This window comes from Mus caroli, unplaced genomic scaffold (genome assembly GCF_978045245.1).
Source record: "Mus caroli unplaced genomic scaffold, Mus_caroli_1 scaffold_13, whole genome shotgun sequence".
In the NCBI taxonomy this organism is placed as follows: Eukaryota; Metazoa; Chordata; class Mammalia; order Rodentia; family Muridae; genus Mus; species Mus caroli.
Genome location: NW_028227268.1, coordinates 67,860,076 through 67,876,049, shown reverse-complemented (window position 1 = coordinate 67,876,049; position 15,974 = coordinate 67,860,076). Strand labels below are relative to the sequence as shown.

At 48.4% G+C, this 15,974-nt stretch overlaps 1 protein-coding gene across 3 annotated transcripts in view; it reads left to right on the top strand.

The window, feature by feature from the left end:
- The first annotated feature begins 472 nt into the window (after positions 1 to 472).
- Positions 473 to 15,974, top strand: part of Slc36a1 (solute carrier family 36 member 1) — a 32,458-nt gene continuing 16,956 nt past the window's right edge. The window contains exons 1-4 of one of the 3 annotated variants that reach the window (XM_021176894.3): positions 473 to 627; positions 10,173 to 10,317; positions 15,271 to 15,361; positions 15,848 to 15,936. In XM_021176894.3, the coding sequence (XP_021032553.1) occupies positions 10,178 to 10,317; positions 15,271 to 15,361; positions 15,848 to 15,936 (320 nt within the window). In that variant the 5' untranslated portion in view covers positions 473 to 627; positions 10,173 to 10,177. Of the gene's footprint in view, positions 628 to 7,024; positions 9,153 to 10,172; positions 10,318 to 15,270; positions 15,362 to 15,847; positions 15,937 to 15,974 lie in introns of those variants that run through there. The other 2 variants (XM_029483672.2, XM_029483673.2) reach the window with 2 other exon arrangements.

Here is a 15,974-nt window from a genome sequence, read left to right as displayed (position 1 = left end):
TCTTAACTCAGGTTCTTATTGTATCCAGTAAACCATTTTCCCAGTAGCCCCTTTTACATTTTTTTTGAAGCAAGGTATCTTTAAATCACTCAGGGTATCCTTGAACTCACTCTATAGCCCAAACAGGCCTTGAACTATTTTTCTTCTCTGCTCTGGTATTGCAGTCTTGTACCATCAGGCTTAGCTGCACGATTTATTTTTTAAAAGATGCAAACTTGTGACTATAAACCAGTAAATGCACGTTAATATATGCTGAGCAAATAAATTTTAGCAAGGCTAAAAATTAGGGATATTTTGCATGCCGACTTCTCTGGAGACTGCCTCAAAATCTAGGTCTTCTGCCTTAGCTCTGTGGTGGTCTCAGAAGCACTGCCCTTTCTGAAGCAGGGGCTGACGGCCGCCAGGTGGCGCTGCAGAACAAGGGTCCGGAAGGAGGAGCACGGAATGGAGCGGCACGTGACCTGGGCATGGGAGCCAGCATCACGTGACAGGGCCCGGAAGCGGCTGTCCAGGAGGCGAGAAAACCATGGCTAGGGGTCGGCGCTGAGGCTGCGCGAGGTGGGCTGAGCAGGAGCGGGAGCCGGAGCCGGAGCCGGAGCGGGAGCCCGCGCTGGGCAGGGCCGACCGGTGAGTAGTGCGTGCCCTGCGCTGCAGTCGGGAGTCACCTCCTGCTGTAGCGCCTCCCGCCAAACGGATGCTGCTGATCAGGGACAGGTCACCCGTGGGGTGGGGTCTCCCATGCACCTTTGACAGGTGTTCAGTCATGGTTCCCAGGTGAAATCGGCTGTCACTGACGGCTAGCTCGGACCAACCCTTCGTTTGCAGATGCGGCTGGACGAGCTATGCCCTTGCCTTGGGTCACAGGGTACCAGACCGCAACTCCTTTCCTCCGAGAGTAGGGGAAACTGAGGTCCAGGGCTGTGTGTGGGCTTCCGAGGTATCCCCGCAGCAGGGTGTCAGCTTCTGCAGCTGTTTGTTTTCTGCCACGTTGCCATCTGCGGGGAAACTCGCCCTGCGAAAAGGCACTTGTCCCTTCCGCCGTGGGTCGCGCGTCCTTGTTTAGCTCCGCTGTGTCTGGGCTTTCCACGCCAGGCTTGAGCTCTGGGTGTGGTTCTGTTCACTGATTGCTTTTTCCTTTCCTTTCCTTTCCTTTCCTTTCCTTTCCTTTCCTTTCCTTTCCTTTCCTTTCCTTTCCTTTCCCTTTCTTTCTTTCTTTCTTTCTTTCTTTCTTTCTTTCTTTCTTTCTTTCTTTCTTTCTTTCATTCTTTCCTCATCACTCAGTAGGTTTCCTTTCTAACCGTTCTGCAGTTTTGTGGAAGTCACTTGGAAATATGAAATAGGAGCTGGGATAGACTGGAGGGGCCAGGAGAGCTCTAGGGCATGAAAAGCACTGAAGTTAACTTGAAGACCGCTTGCTTTTTGTTTTGTTTTCTGAAATTTGACAGATTCAGGTAGCGACTGCTTATATGGATGGAATTGGGGGGGGGGGGTGTTGTTGAAACAGGATAGTAACATAGTGTCCTGGAAGGAATTGACTTTGGGGAATCTGCAGAGCGTGTTTTAGCTTTTGCCTCTTGCTTGACGCCTTAGGTGACTTTGAATTCTCCCTCACCCGGGTTTACATTTTCAGTGTATGAATGATGGTAGGGTTCTTTTGTTCTGAAACTCATATTTTTCTGTTTGATTTTATTAGGAGAGATTTCCCCCTCCTTGTAATCTGTAGGCAGATTACAACAAGAATAGATCTTGTTCTAAAAGAATTTTACCTGTTTCTAATTATCTTGAATCCGCCCCCCCCCCCATTTATGGCTCAACTAGATATTAGCAACTTAAAAATAATTTTAGTTGTCTTTCTCATGACCAAGATCTCTTTTGCCTCTAGTTTGCATCCTAATTTATAGTAACTAACAGGTACATTAGTGCATAGGGTTTTTGTTTGGATGGAACCCAGGGGTTCCAAACACTCTTTAAGTAGACTGCATCTTCGGCCAGGCTTCTTAAAAGCTGTTGTTGAGGTTAAAAGTAAGAGGCTCGACTCTCAGCCCTTGGCTTTGACCTGAGGCTGTGTCTGCTGGGGGGGGGGGGGGGTCTGTGCTGCTGCAGCCTCTTTGTTTTTATGTCTCTGTTTTCTCCTTAAACCTGGTGGCTGTTTGTTCAGCCTCCTGCCTGTTTGGCTGTCTTTGTCTAGTCGGGAGTCTATAAAGGAGAGAGGGATTTATGTATTTGGTTATTCAGGAGGCTACAGTTAAGATCAGTGTGGTAAGGGAAGTGGTTTTGAGCATAAAAACTTTCAAGGAATCAGTTCTCTTTTGCTTCGGACACAGAGTGGAACTCCTTGTCACCACAGGGAGTTGTCATTGGGCATTTAATTGATTACCTTGGGGAACGTTGTAGGTGAAATTGCTGTGCTGGATAGAGAGCTGACCTAAATACATAAATATAGTCAGTTGTGTTTTCCTTCTTTATCTCTGTCTCCCCCTCTCCGTCTCCCCTCCCATCTCTCCGTCTCTCCCTGCCCTCCTTGCCCTCCTATCCCCCTCCATAAGTCTGAGCACTGCCGTAGGCACTGTCTATCTACCTTTGCCCTTGAGCTTGCTGATTGGTTCGGTTGGGCTGGCTATGAGCCCCGTGGATTCCCTTTCTCCACCTCACCGGCTCCAGGATTCTGAGGACATGGTTGTCTTGTCCTGGTCATTAAACTCAGGTCCTATGTTTGCAAGGCAAGATTTTACTGACGGTTACCTCACCAGCATCCTATTGTCTTGCTTTTGCCCCCACCCCGACCTCTTGAGGGTTTCAGTTCTTAAACCTCTGGGCTTCTGGTTGCTTCTTTGCCCTGACTGGAAGCTAGACCTGCGCTGGGCTGGTGAATGGCTTTGTTTCTTTTTCCACTGGCCAGGCAGCTGCTGCTAAACCCTTTTTAGAACCCTGTTACTGAAGTAACTTCTTTTTCCCGTGGAGGAGAGTCACATTTAATCTGTTGACCCGAACCCAAGCCCTGGGGATCTAACATCTTTCTCCTTTGGCCAGATGCAAAAACACATCCTTCCGCTTCACAGATGGCATGTAAGGTTCACAGCATGAAAGCCCCAAGATGCGGAATCTGGGGCTACTCATAACGCATTGCTCTTGGAAACCTGGACATTCAGTCAGAACTCAGTGAGCTGCTTTTGTGTGCCGTGCGTGTGCCCCACACATCCTTGAGGGGTTGCTTTTCTTTGTGAACTCAGCAGTCTGTCTGTGTGGGTCGTTGCAGGGTTTCAGCACTTGACTCAACATTTCCAAGTTAAGGACTTACCCCAGTCCTTGTCCTAATTAGCTTTCTATTGCTGTGACAAACATCACAGCCAAAAGCAACTGGGGGAGGAAAGGGTTTATGACATAGCTTTTATTATAGCTTATAGCCCATCATGAAGGGAATCAGGGCAGGAACTCAAGGCAGGAACTGAAGCAGAGGCCACAGAGAAACACTGACTTGCTTCCATGGATTGCTTGGCCTGCTTTCTTACATCAACTAGGGCCACTTGCTCATGGGTGACAGCATCTGTAGGGCAGTCTGATGTAGTGGGCGTTTTCTCAATTGAGCATCCCTTCTCCCAGGTGACTGTCAACTTGACTACATCTGAAATTAATCAAAACCCAAGTGGCTGAGTACACCTATGAGGGATTTTTTTTTTTTAAATTAAATCAATGGAAGCGTGAAGACCCATTTTTAAACCAGATTTTTTTTTTTGAGGTGGGAAGATCCACCTTTAATCTGGGCCACACCTTCTGGTGGCAGTCTGTGTAAAGGACATGGAAGAAGGAGGTTCTAATGTTTTGTTTTGTTTTCTTTTCTTTTTTGGCTTGCTCTCACAGTTGCCAACAAGTCCATTCTGTCACTGGCATTAGAGCCAGTCTTCAGGATTCTGGCATACACCGAAGACCATCCAAGATACATCCATACTTGTGAATATATATATATATATATATATATATATATATATATATAATTTTTTAAAATCAGTTTTGTGCCTCTAAAGACTCCTGACTAATACAGTGACCCTGGCTTGAAATGTCAAGTTGACAAAAATCTGGACAATCTTGTACAGTGTTAATTGGAAAAAGCACTGCAAAGTTTCTGTAGAGACTTTTTCTGGTCCAGGCAGGCTGTCTCCATGGTAACAATCACTACCATCACTGAGGGTCCACTGTGTGCCAGGCAACACACCTGACCTTTATCTTATTTTCCTAACAGTATTACAGCTTGATGTACTGGTGATATCTCTCAGATGAAAGAGTCCAGACAAAAGCAGAGTGCCTTAGCTAGGGTTGCCTTCCTGGTGCCAGCCATGCAGAACACCTCCAGCTGACCTAGCTCTGGGTCTAGTTTGGGGCCAGGCATTTTAGGGTATGCACTATCTGGTGGTAGAAGGACGTTGGTCTGGGACTCTGATTTGCTGCTATCTTGGAATCTTGGGAGATCTTTCTGCATCTGTGGCTTGGGTGGGGCCATCTCTTTTGAAGTCGGGCCTGGCCCTAGCACTTAGCATATATAGAAACTGAGCATGCTTGCCTGTTCCTTAGCCACTGAGCAATGCTGACAGCAGTTGTCCTGTGGCTGTCCTAGCATGGGACTCCTTAGGCATGAGGCTGCATTGCAGTATATACTCTGGCGGCTTTGGTTGAGTGCTTGCTGCCTGATGCTGTTTCTAACTATTCTTGTAGCTGTAAGCCGTTTTCACTTCCCTTCTTATAGACCACATTAGGCAATCCAGTCTGTGTCCTCTGTTCATGTTGTTAGAATTTGCTGTTTGCTCTGGGTTCCAAAGTCCTACTCACGACAGAAGAATAATGGACTGTACTTTCAGTTTGCAAATAATCCCCATGGAGGGCTAGAGAGATGGCTCAGAGGTTAATTGAATTTGTCTGGAACTCTTGATATCTTCTGACCTTGGCTTCCCAAGTAGCTGGGGTTACCGGTCTATACCCCGAGGCTGGGCCAGGGTTCCCAGAACCCACATGGAAAGGGCACAGCTGCTTGTAAGCCAACTTCAGGAACTCTGCCTTTTCTGACACAAAACGCACATAATAAATCTTAAAAACTGTTTAAAAGGATTGCCACCGGTGCCTGACTGTTGTGGGAGGCAAAGCCTGACGTGTAGGCATCAAATATGATTAGATCTTTTGAAGCACTTTATGTAAATTACTGTGATCAGGGTCACCTAGGAAGCTCAGTAAAGCTAAAGCCGTGGAGTGTTGGGGTGCACACCTGTAAGCAACACCTGAGTGGCTGACACAGGATAGCAGAGTTTGAGGCCAGTCTGGGTTGCAGAGAGCCTGAGTCCAAAAGAAAGAAAAAAAATAAATAAAGATTCCTTGCACTGGCTGAGTCGAGCTAATAGATAAGAATGAACATTCTGTCTCATTTCTAAGTTTAATGTGATAGCATTCAAATCTAGCAAAAAAAAAAAAAACAAAAAAACAAAAAAACAAAAAAACAAAAAACAAAAACCTTTGTTTCTTTGCTTTTTTTTTTTTTTTTCTTATACACTGGATCTCAGCCAAAAGCTCAAGACATAATTTTTGTTCCTCTTAATACTTAACTGAATATCTTTCAAGGTAGTATGAGTGTAACACTTAGACAATACAAAATTACAAATTCATGAGGCAGTGTGTCATTTTTATTCTGGTGGATACAGGGTTCAGTTTCTATCACTGAGTTTGTATTGTCTCTCCCTGGAGCCCTTCCTGACAATCCTGCCCCAGTCTCCCCCTGCAGCACTGTTGAGTGGAGATTTTTGCCCTGCCTTGATGGACCACACACAATCTATAAACCATGGCTATACTCGAGAACCTGAAAGACAAGCTTGCTTCAACTTTCTCATATTACACAACCCTCGTTTCAACCTTAACAGGTCCCATTAAATCTCCTGGGGGGGGGGGTTGGCAGGAGTTGCAATAGTTAATGTGGAGGGGGGAGGGGTTGGCAGGAGTTGCAATAGTTAATGTGGGGGGGGGGAGGAGCAGGAGTTGCAATAGTTAGTGTGGATGCTTAGCTTCCTCAAGGGAGCCCAGTGGGAGGCTGGCACAGTGGGGGAGCAGAAGGAAGAGGAAGTCCTGTGTAGAAAGGGGTGGCTGTGTCCACCCTCCACAAAGTACCAGCTGAGAATGGGGCACTGCCTAGCCTTGCCAGAGATGGAACCTTTCTGTCCCCTCCCCATTCCATCTTTTTCTTGTCTCTGAAACAGGGTCTCCTGTAGCCCAGGCCTTGGATGCCCTTGAGTTTATGATCCTCCGTATGACCCCATCTGCCGAGGCCTAAGTTACAGGCCCGCACTCCCTTACCTGGTTTCTGAGGTACTGGAGATGGAACCAGGGCCTCATGCATGCTAGGCAAGCCATCTACCAGCTGAGCCCTGGGGAACATGTCTTCTCCCAAGTCAGCCTTGTCTGTTTGGACAACTGTGCAAACATTGTAGTAGGTTCTTCCTGTAACAAGCAAATATTTCCTTTTTTCTTTCCATCTGCCAGTCTCAGCCTGATGGATCTTTGAGGTCCCACGTAACAAGTCTAATCTGTGTGGCAGCCCTTAAAGACAGATTCTGTCCTAGGGGAGAGATCCACTTGCCTTTGCCTCCCTAGTGCTGGGATTAAAAATGTGCACCACCACATCTGGCTTAATTTGGTTTTTGAGACAGGGTCTCACTCTATTGCCCAGACTGGCCTTGAACTTGTAATCCTATTGCCTCAGTGTTCTGACTGCTGGGATTATAGGTGTGTGCGAGCATTCCTAGTCATAGTGGTTTTGTGGTGGGTGGGAAGATGTTGGGGGATTCTCCATCATCTGCCTTCAGTAACATTACAGTTCACGTATAAAGTTCTATTTAGATGCATCCCATGTGTTGGAAGAGACTAGAAATAACTTGATGTTCACATAAGTAATTACATCCTTTGATTGGAACATCAGAGCTACAGAGGCCCCCGTGCACATTCCCCCCCCCCCCCCGCATTTAACATTTTCAAACTAAGATTATAGGAGAGAAAACTGGTCAGGATTACCAAGCAAACTGGTGATAGAGGCCAGCTTCACACTCAGGCCCCTTGGCATGCACATTGACGTCTAAGCTGTTGTTTCAATGGCAGAGGTTTTCAGCTCTCTACATTGGGATGCTTGACAGGTTTTCTTTTCCTGGTCCACTTGTGAGTTTCTTCTCCCCTGGTGTGCTCGAATCTCTGCATCGTGTGAGTTAGTGGAACCCTGAGACTCTTCACTAGAGGCTGTGGGGTAGGAAGGCTCCTCCCTGGGGTTGCTGGTACTGTGTGCATTGAATGTGCTTTGTCTACACCAAAAGGCATTTGGGCTCAGGCCCCAAGGCAGTGGTATTGAGAAATGGTGGGGTCTTTAAGAGTCCCATGGGACTTCAGTTTCATGGAGGAATTAATATCGTTGCCCAGTGAGTGTGTTAGTAACTGTGGGAACAGACAGTTAGGAAGTGAGTGTGTCTCCTCCCTTTGCTCTCTTCTCACCTTGTGACCTCTCCTCCTCCACCTTGTGACCTCTCTTCCTCACTTGCCCACTGTTTTCCTGCTGTGCCTAAAGCAGTGTGAGACCCTTGAGGGAAGCCTAGCAGATACTTGAACCCTCAGAGCTGTGAGCACGTTTCTTGATAAATTCCTTAGTTCCCGACAGTTTGTTACAGCAACAGAGAGTGGACTAAGACAGGCTCTGAACTGACTTTGCGTTTCCCTTGGGGGGCTTTCCTGACTCACACCTTAGTAGGAGAGTTTGTGACTTAGCCTGGATTGCTCTTGTGTTAGAGGCAGTGCTAGTTTTAGCATCCACAGAGGGGAGCCCTAGGCAGGGAGGCATCCTCTGGTGCCTGATGTTGAGATAGCAATTGGAAAGCTGGCCTCTCCCCATGAGGTTGCATCTGAGAGTCAGGCTGGTTTCTGCATGCTGGGGAGAGCCCGAGAAGGACGGGCTTTATTGAACATTTTTATTGCTAATGTACTTTCCCATCCTTATTTGACTACAGATTCTTGAAGGATAGGAAGGTGACTTTTTTCCATTTAGTTCCTACAACGCCTGGCACTGCCATCAGTAGACATTTCCGCACGAACAGGCTGTCAGGAGGGAGAGATACTTGCCTTGCTCCTTACTATTTAGCAGGACAGGTCCTCCATCTTTTTGGGGGAGATCCTTCATCTATGCAGTGAGGGGCTTGAGGAGACCTGTGATGCTCCTCAGCAATAGGCTAGGACTCTGGGGGCTTCCACAACTTTCACCTGAGAGAAGCCCCACCCTCTTCTCTTCCCCAATGCCATGAGGAGAGGACACACCCTCACTGTCCCTCAGCAGTACACATCAGGGAGGGTTGGTTCTTTTACCATCTTTTAAACATGAGCAAATCTATAAACATTTAAGAGAAAGCATAGGGCTGAGAAGGTGTGACACCGTCTGTCCTCTCCGTCAGGAAGGTCATAGCCAACCCTCCTGTACTAAGAGGGGCTAATCAGGGTGGAAGTGTTTATTTAGTCAACATTTATGTGACATGAGAGCCTTCAGAGGAGAATATGGAAGGACCCAGGGGGAACAGTCCATCTGGGAGCTCACATTTCCATTTCTATAACTCTAGTTTGCTGAAGCATGGGCAGCTGTATGGGAAGGCTGGTCACAGAGTGCGTGGTAATGGAAGTCAACTGCGCTACACCCCGCCAGTCCAGCCACTCAGATCCTTTCTGCCTGTGTGGAACTGTCCTGTCTTCCAGGTCAGGACTAAGAAGGCAGAAGGGACCGAATGGCCATTTTGGGTTTTTGTGGCAGATTAGGGAAGAAATCTGGTTTCTGAGACTCACTTCATGGACAAAGGTTGGGAGGGAGGCACGGGACAGGAGAGAGTCAACAGTCTTTGCTGTTGGGTCAGTATCTGCAGTCTTCAGCTCTCCTTTAGTACTGAGTGCTTGTCATGTCAATGCTGTACTTTGTACTCTCTACTGTGCTTTGGATATCGTTTTCTGAGCCCCAATACAGCATCCAGGAGAGGAGCTACTGAGGCAAATCTGGGGTATCTCATGGTCTCTCCTGCTCCCATCCCTCTTCCTCTGAGCTGCGGTCTGCCACCATTTTCCAGCAGTCAGGCTGCTGCCAAGAAAAGAGCGCAGGGGAGAAGGTGAGCTTTCCTGATCACTCTGTCCTAGCTTCATCCCTTTTGTTGTGATGAAGGAAAGGCCCTGATACAAACAAGCTTAGAGAAGAAGGGCTTTAGCTCAGCTAACAATTTTAGGTTATAACCCATTTGTTGTAGGGAATTCAAGGAGGCGGAAACTTGAAACAGTTAATCGTATCCACAGTTGAGAGCAGAAAGAAATGAATGTTGAACATGCTCATCTGATTGTTTGTGCTCAGCTTGAATTTTTTTTCCCCCTAGGGAATGGTGTTGCCCATAGTGGACAGTGCCTTCCCACATTGTTTTAAGACAATTCTCTAGACATGCCCACAGGCAAACCCGATCGAGGCAACCCTTCATTGAGATTCTCTTTCCAGGTGATTGAAGGTTGGGCTGAGCTCATGGTGGGAAAGAATGTGTTTTGTTTAGTTTTGGTTTGGGTTTTTTTTTTTTTTTTAATGGTTTGGGACCCTGTGAAGTTGAAGCAGAATTGGGTGACCCAGAGAGGATTTCATGAGTATAACTGTGTCCTCTGCTGAAGGCAGAGGATAAAAATAGACACTTCAAGTTCATGTCTCTTGATAATAGCTCACTGATAGGTAGGTGATTTAACTACTGTTTGAGGTCCAAGAGATAATAAGCTCAGAGGAGGGTGGGGGTGAACGCAACCAGAAGACTAGGGAAGGCTTCCTGGAAGTGTATACTTGCATTACCCTGCCCTACCCAGAATTACTTCACATGTGTGTTGCCCAGGTGCCCTGGAATGAATTTAGAAATTTATGAGCAGGGCACCCCGTGGGAAGGTGGGGAGGCAGAGGGTGAGCAGGCCCAGCCTGCCCGTGGACTTCGTGCCTCTTGCATCCTCCTTGACTGGTACTGGGCACTCTAGTCAGACTCACTCCATAGTACATCTATCACCGGGAGCAGCTGTGACAATGTCTGCCTCTGTTTCTGAGCCCACTCCACAACTGGAGCTGAAGGCCCCATCTACTGGAGATCTCAGCACTGCCTCTGTCCCCCCAGCGACCATGTCCACACAGAGGCTTCGGAACGAAGACTATCATGACTACAGTTCCACAGACGTGAGCCCCGAGGAGAGCCCATCTGAAGGCCTTGGGAGCTTCTCCCCCGGCTCCTACCAACGCTTAGGAGAGAACAGTAGCATGACGTGAGTGTTTGTGACCTTCTGCCATGGAGTGGGCTTTCCTGTCCCCAAGTCTCCCTTGGAGCAACTGGTGCCTCCACCTTCCTATTTTACACACTCTCTGCTTGACAGAGGAAAGTAGGCTATCCACAGGCAGGACCAGCAAGGGACTCTGCCCCTCCCTAGTCATTGCTTATTTCTTGTTAGTTCCCAAAGGCTGGTGGCCAGGAAGAGCTTGTACTTAAAAGCTTCGTGAGGAATAATGTCTTGGGCAAGAACCAAGTGTCAGATGCCTCCTGGCCCCATTAGCGCCTCCTTGGCAGAGCCTCCTGGGACTCCAATCCCGGCACTTGGCGGGAGGGAGTGGCAGCTGTATTTAAGAACCCTCCAGAGTTGGTAGAAGAGAGATCCACTTTCCTTAAGGGGGCTTCAGTCTTGTACCTGGCACCTGAAACCCCAGTCTCATCTGGGCCACATTTGACTCTCTGGTTCACAGTTTCTCCTGATATAAGAACCAGTTGAGAAGCCTACTGGGAAACTGGGCTGGCTGTGTGAGGAAACTTCAGAGGATGGGGTTCTGTTCTGAGTTTCCCAGCATGCCCCTGGCCTTTGTCAAGGTCCCAGGTCCCTGTCCTTGGCGGTCCTATCATTTATCCCCAATCTCAGCTGTCATCCTTCTAGTGTCCCTTGTGGGCTGGGTGTGACTTACTGAGGATGGCTCTGTGTCTTAATGCCTCATGCCTCTACTCTCCATGACTGCTTAAAGAGACTGTGGCAGCTCAAGGGGATGTGTGGGGGTGTTCTCTCTGCACCTTTTCCTGGGAGGGGTGTTTTCCCCTGTGAGCTGAGGTGGGTGTAGAAAATGGTGTGTGCACATGAGTGGCTCCTTGCTACCATTAGCACAAAGATTCTGGCTTTTTAGCTTATGCCCCATACAGCCCATTGTTACAGATTCCCGACTTACTTGCAAATGCAGCTGGAGAAGAAGATGGCTTGTGCATGATACAGCTGTTGGCAGCCAGGACACCCTGTCTTCCCTCTGATTTCATCTGTCCCATCAGTGTGGAGAAGGAGGTCTCTTGAGGGCTTGCGAAATACTTCCAATTGTCAGCTTGTTTGCACAGTGCTTCTGTGCAGTCTGAATTTTCACTTTTGTAGAGACTTCTCTGAAAGTCAAGTCCAGCTAGCTAGTCAAGCCAGAATGGCTGCTCTAGGTCAGCCATCCAAGGATACGTGCCTGGGCTGTCCTCAAGGTCGCCTTTATCACTTCCCCTGGTTCCTTGGAAATCATGCTGAGCAGACAGTTCCCTCTTTCGACTTCTATCAGGACATTTCCCAAGATACAGGGCAGAGTATTAATTGGGGTCTTGGAGCATTGGTCCCTCCAGCCCGGGGACAGGCTCTACCCTGGCTTTTATTCTGGAAACATGCCGGGTGGGCCAAGGCTGATTAGGGACCCTTGTTAATCTCTCTCAGGTAGTGTGAGGGACATGATTGGAAGCCTTTATCCTTCCTGTTATCTACTTTATTAAGGAGCAAAGTACCTTGGAAGAGCTGCTTAACCACACCTCACTCTTCTAGAAGTTAAAGGCTCAGTTAAAAGCCCAAAATAGTGAGTGCAAATAGGAACTGTAGACATTTCTGTGGCAGGGTAATAGTGATTTTCAGCTAACAGTTGGTGCCGTAGAGCCATTGACAGTATTGACAGCAGCCTCTGTTAACACTGGAGGGCGGTTTACACACAGTAGGGCCGTTTATACTTTAGGGCACATTTTCTTTCTTGCCCTATTGAGTAGTTAGGAACAGCTCTCTATCCCACCTTAGCAGTGCTTCCAAAGGTCAGCAGGCTGGGACATCAGCTACCCGCTGGCGTCTGATGCCTCAGAACAGCCAGATACGGTCTGCAGAGCTTCTGGGGTTCCTAGACCAAGTCCCTTCCTCCAAGTGCCAAGGTGCTGTTTGCCTTTCACTCTCTTCACGTGTGCACAAAGATGCAGGGTAGTGTGCGTCTGCAGTTTTCCCCACTCACACTTACCCCCTACCCCCTATCCCCAACACACATACCACATTGTCTGAGACACATGTGGGTAGAAGGAAAAGGACAGTTTGACAAGGGCTGGGGCTGCATGCAGCCTGGGTGGCAAAGTGCTTGCCTATCATGTACTATGCCCCGGTCTTGTTCTCAGAAACACATAAATTTGGTGAGGTGGCATGTGGGAGGTGGAGGCAGGAGGATAGAAGTCTCAAGGTCATCCTGGACTACACAGGGAGTTCAAGAACAGCCTGGGATGCCTGAGACCCTGTCTCCAATGACCAAAAAAAAAAAAAAAAAAAAAAAAATCTTGACAAGAGAGAGAGGTCATTAACTCTTATTAAGCTGCAACTTTTAGCAACGGGGCTTTTAGTAGTCTAAATAAAAAAATACCAGATACCAGTTGTCAGCTGAACTAATTGGGGTTTTTGTTTTGTTTATTTCTCCCCCCCCCCCATAGAAATGGTTTATTTTACTAGAGAGAACAACCAGCTAACTAAGTTTTTCAGACCCAAGTATTTAGCATTTCCTTTGAAAATGAAGTGAACCCATTAACTCAAGAAAAAACAAAACAAAACACCAGCAATGTTTTTGTGGCTCCCATGAACTGTGAGCTTTCAAGCAAAATAAGAAAAATACAAACAAGCAGAGTGCCCAAGTCACCCTGGTATCCAGCTGGCATTGTGAGATCATCCCCAAGAGGTCCAGGGGAACCTTCGGAAGCAAGGTTTTGAGCTTATATAAGGACCTAGGTAAGCACATGCCTTGGGAGCCAGGAAACTCCTTGTATGTTAGGAAATCTTGCATGATAGAAAGGTCCCTGAAGACAGCAGCAGCAACAGTGGGTTAAGGAAACAGATCGTGGGAGGTTCAGCTTCCACACAGCAGCAGCTCATTTTGGAGCAGTGTCAGAAGAACTGTCATGGTTGAAGAGGCGTTTAAGATGTCCCTTCCTTTTCCGGCTGCACGACTAGGGAGAGCACAGTCTCTCCTAGACTTGCCCCAAAGCAACACAGCATGTAGACATTGAAACAGACACCCAGCTGTCTTCTGTCAGATGAGACGTTTAGGAGATATTTTAAACAGCCGTGGGGGACGTGATGCCGGAACACTGGCTCAGTGGTTAAGATCATTCGCTGCCCTTGCAGAGGGCCTGAGTTCTGGTCTCAGCACCCACAGTGGGCTGTTGACAGCTATCTGTAACTCTAGCTTTAGGGGATCCCATACCCTTTCCTGGTATTTGAGGGCATCCTCACTCATGCACACGTGCACACACACAGACATATTTTTTTTTAAACGAGGGGCCGGAGATCTAGATGATTGCTGCTCTTCCAGAGGACCCAGCTTTGGTACTTGGCATCCACATGACGGTTCAACCGTCCATAACTCCAGTCAGTCCCAGGCAACCTGACACTCTCTTCTGACCTCCGAGAGCACTCCACAGTTACTGCACAGTACAGATGAGCTGACAGGTCCTAGAACAGAAGGGATGGTCACGCCAAGTGACAGTAGTCAGGGCCAGGAAGCCCAGCACAGAGGCATTCTGGGGGAGGTTTCAGAGAAGTGGGAGGGTGTGGCACAGATTTACCTTTGCACTGAAGTGGGTTAAACATTTGTTTGACAAGATAGAGATTTAACAGGCCCGTTATCTCCTGGCCACTGGCTGCCTGTAATGCCTTTGGACTGTGTGGCCTCAGAGTAGCACAAGGGAGCACATCTCTCCTAGGAGGCAAAGGCCTTTTCCTGATGGTAGGTGCCAGAATGGCAGGTAGATACCAGGATGGCAGGTAAATCAGATCTCCTTCCTGGTGGACCTGAGGGAAGGGCCTTTGTGGGCCGCAAGTGTTGTGGGCGTTTGACTTCTGCCAAATGTAGATTTGCATGCAAGTGCCAGTCTTGAGGGATCTTTGTGCGCAGGGTCAAGTCCTGAGTGACCGAAGGCTGAGTGACGAGCTGTTTCGTTCTCTGTCACGGGCAGCAGCTGGCACCCTCCTGTGTAATCTGGGATGTCTGCCTTCCCTAGAGAAGGGGGACTTGTGACTCACCCTTGCTGTCACCACAACCCATGTGTCACTAAGGCACAGCATTCCTGTGTGATCCTGATTTCTCAGCAGGGTCTGTGGCTTCTCACCTGTGGTGTTTACCCGCCTCCACTTCCCTGACTGGCCTCAGGTCTCTGCCTTCCACTCACCTGCCCCAACTCTCCCTGGCTCTGTCCCCAGCCCCTTCATCTTTAGTTTTCCTCCAGAGATATTACATATCTTTAGAACCTGGCATCCATAGCGACTCACCCATACCCACTGTGTATAGCTGCATATAGTGTTTGTTAAGTGAAAAAAATCAACGAATGAGAACCCAAGAGAGGGTTTATGTACGTCACAGCACAGTGGGGCAGGCTATACAAAGTCAGAGGGACACCGGCTCTTCAGACACAGGGGTAACCCAAGGGCTCACTGAACGGCCATCTCTAGCCTGGGTCCACAGTAGCAGTTGGCTTCTGCTTTTTCAAAGTCTAATAGGAACTTTGTGTTATTGTTTTGAGAGGAGACGTGGGAGAGAGGTTTTGGTTGTTCTTGAGCTCACTCTGTAGACCTTGAACTCAGAGATCCTCCTGCTTCCTCCTCCCAAGTGCTGGGATTAAAGGTGAGAATCACCATGCCGGTCCCAATGGGAAGGTTGAGTCTCTTGTATTGTGTGACCGACTCTTAGAGGATTATCTAGTGAGTCTGAAACAAACAAACAACAAAACAATCCCTCCCCCCCCCACTGAGCAAATACAAATAAAATAAAGTGCTCCTTGAACAGGTTGGTCCCTTATCTTTGTAACAAAACAGCACCAGGTTGCTGGGAGATCTGATAAGATAATGTACCTAAGCTCTTTGTGTTGGTGCCATGCGAATTGGCCGGCGCTGCGGTTAACCATTCCCACTTGCCTCCCTACTCAGATGGTTCCAGACTCTGATCCACCTGCTGAAAGGCAACATTGGCACCGGACTGCTGGGGCTGCCTCTGGCAGTGAAGAACGCAGGCCTCCTGGTAAGGGTTTTAGACGTGCACTCGTCAAACGCTGTGCATCACTCTCCGCGTGCCAGGCACTGCACTGCGTAGGCTCTGAGCCTGGCTCAGTGACGTTAGCTGACAGTCCTGCCCTCCCTTTGACTCACCCACGTAACCTGCTCGCCCAGTGTCACCACGGTTTCAGAGACATTGACTGTCCAAGTGCTGACCTCGCTGATCGCCCTCAAGATTACTTCCCTGCCTGCTTCATCCCGGAGCCTGCCCCTCTGGATCCAAGACAATCCCCGAAGGAGCTTATCTTAGGTCACTGTTTTCCACAAGATTCAACGTCTGGACCAGGGCTGAGGTCCCATGTAGATCCAGTCTCCTGGATTCCTGCTCTCTCCTGCTGGACAGAGCTCTGTTCCTAGAAGTGCCTTAATAGCATTTATCATCTGTATATCTTGTCTCCTTTGGCCTCTCTCCTAATTCTGCCTTCTTCTCTCCCTTTTGTCTGCAATCCAGTTGGGTCCTCTCAGCCTGCTGGTGATTGGTATCGTGGCTGTGCACTGCATGGGTATCCTGGTGAAGTGTGCTCATCACTTATGTCGTAGGTGAGAGCCCCGAGCCACTTGATGAGGGGTGGAGGTTG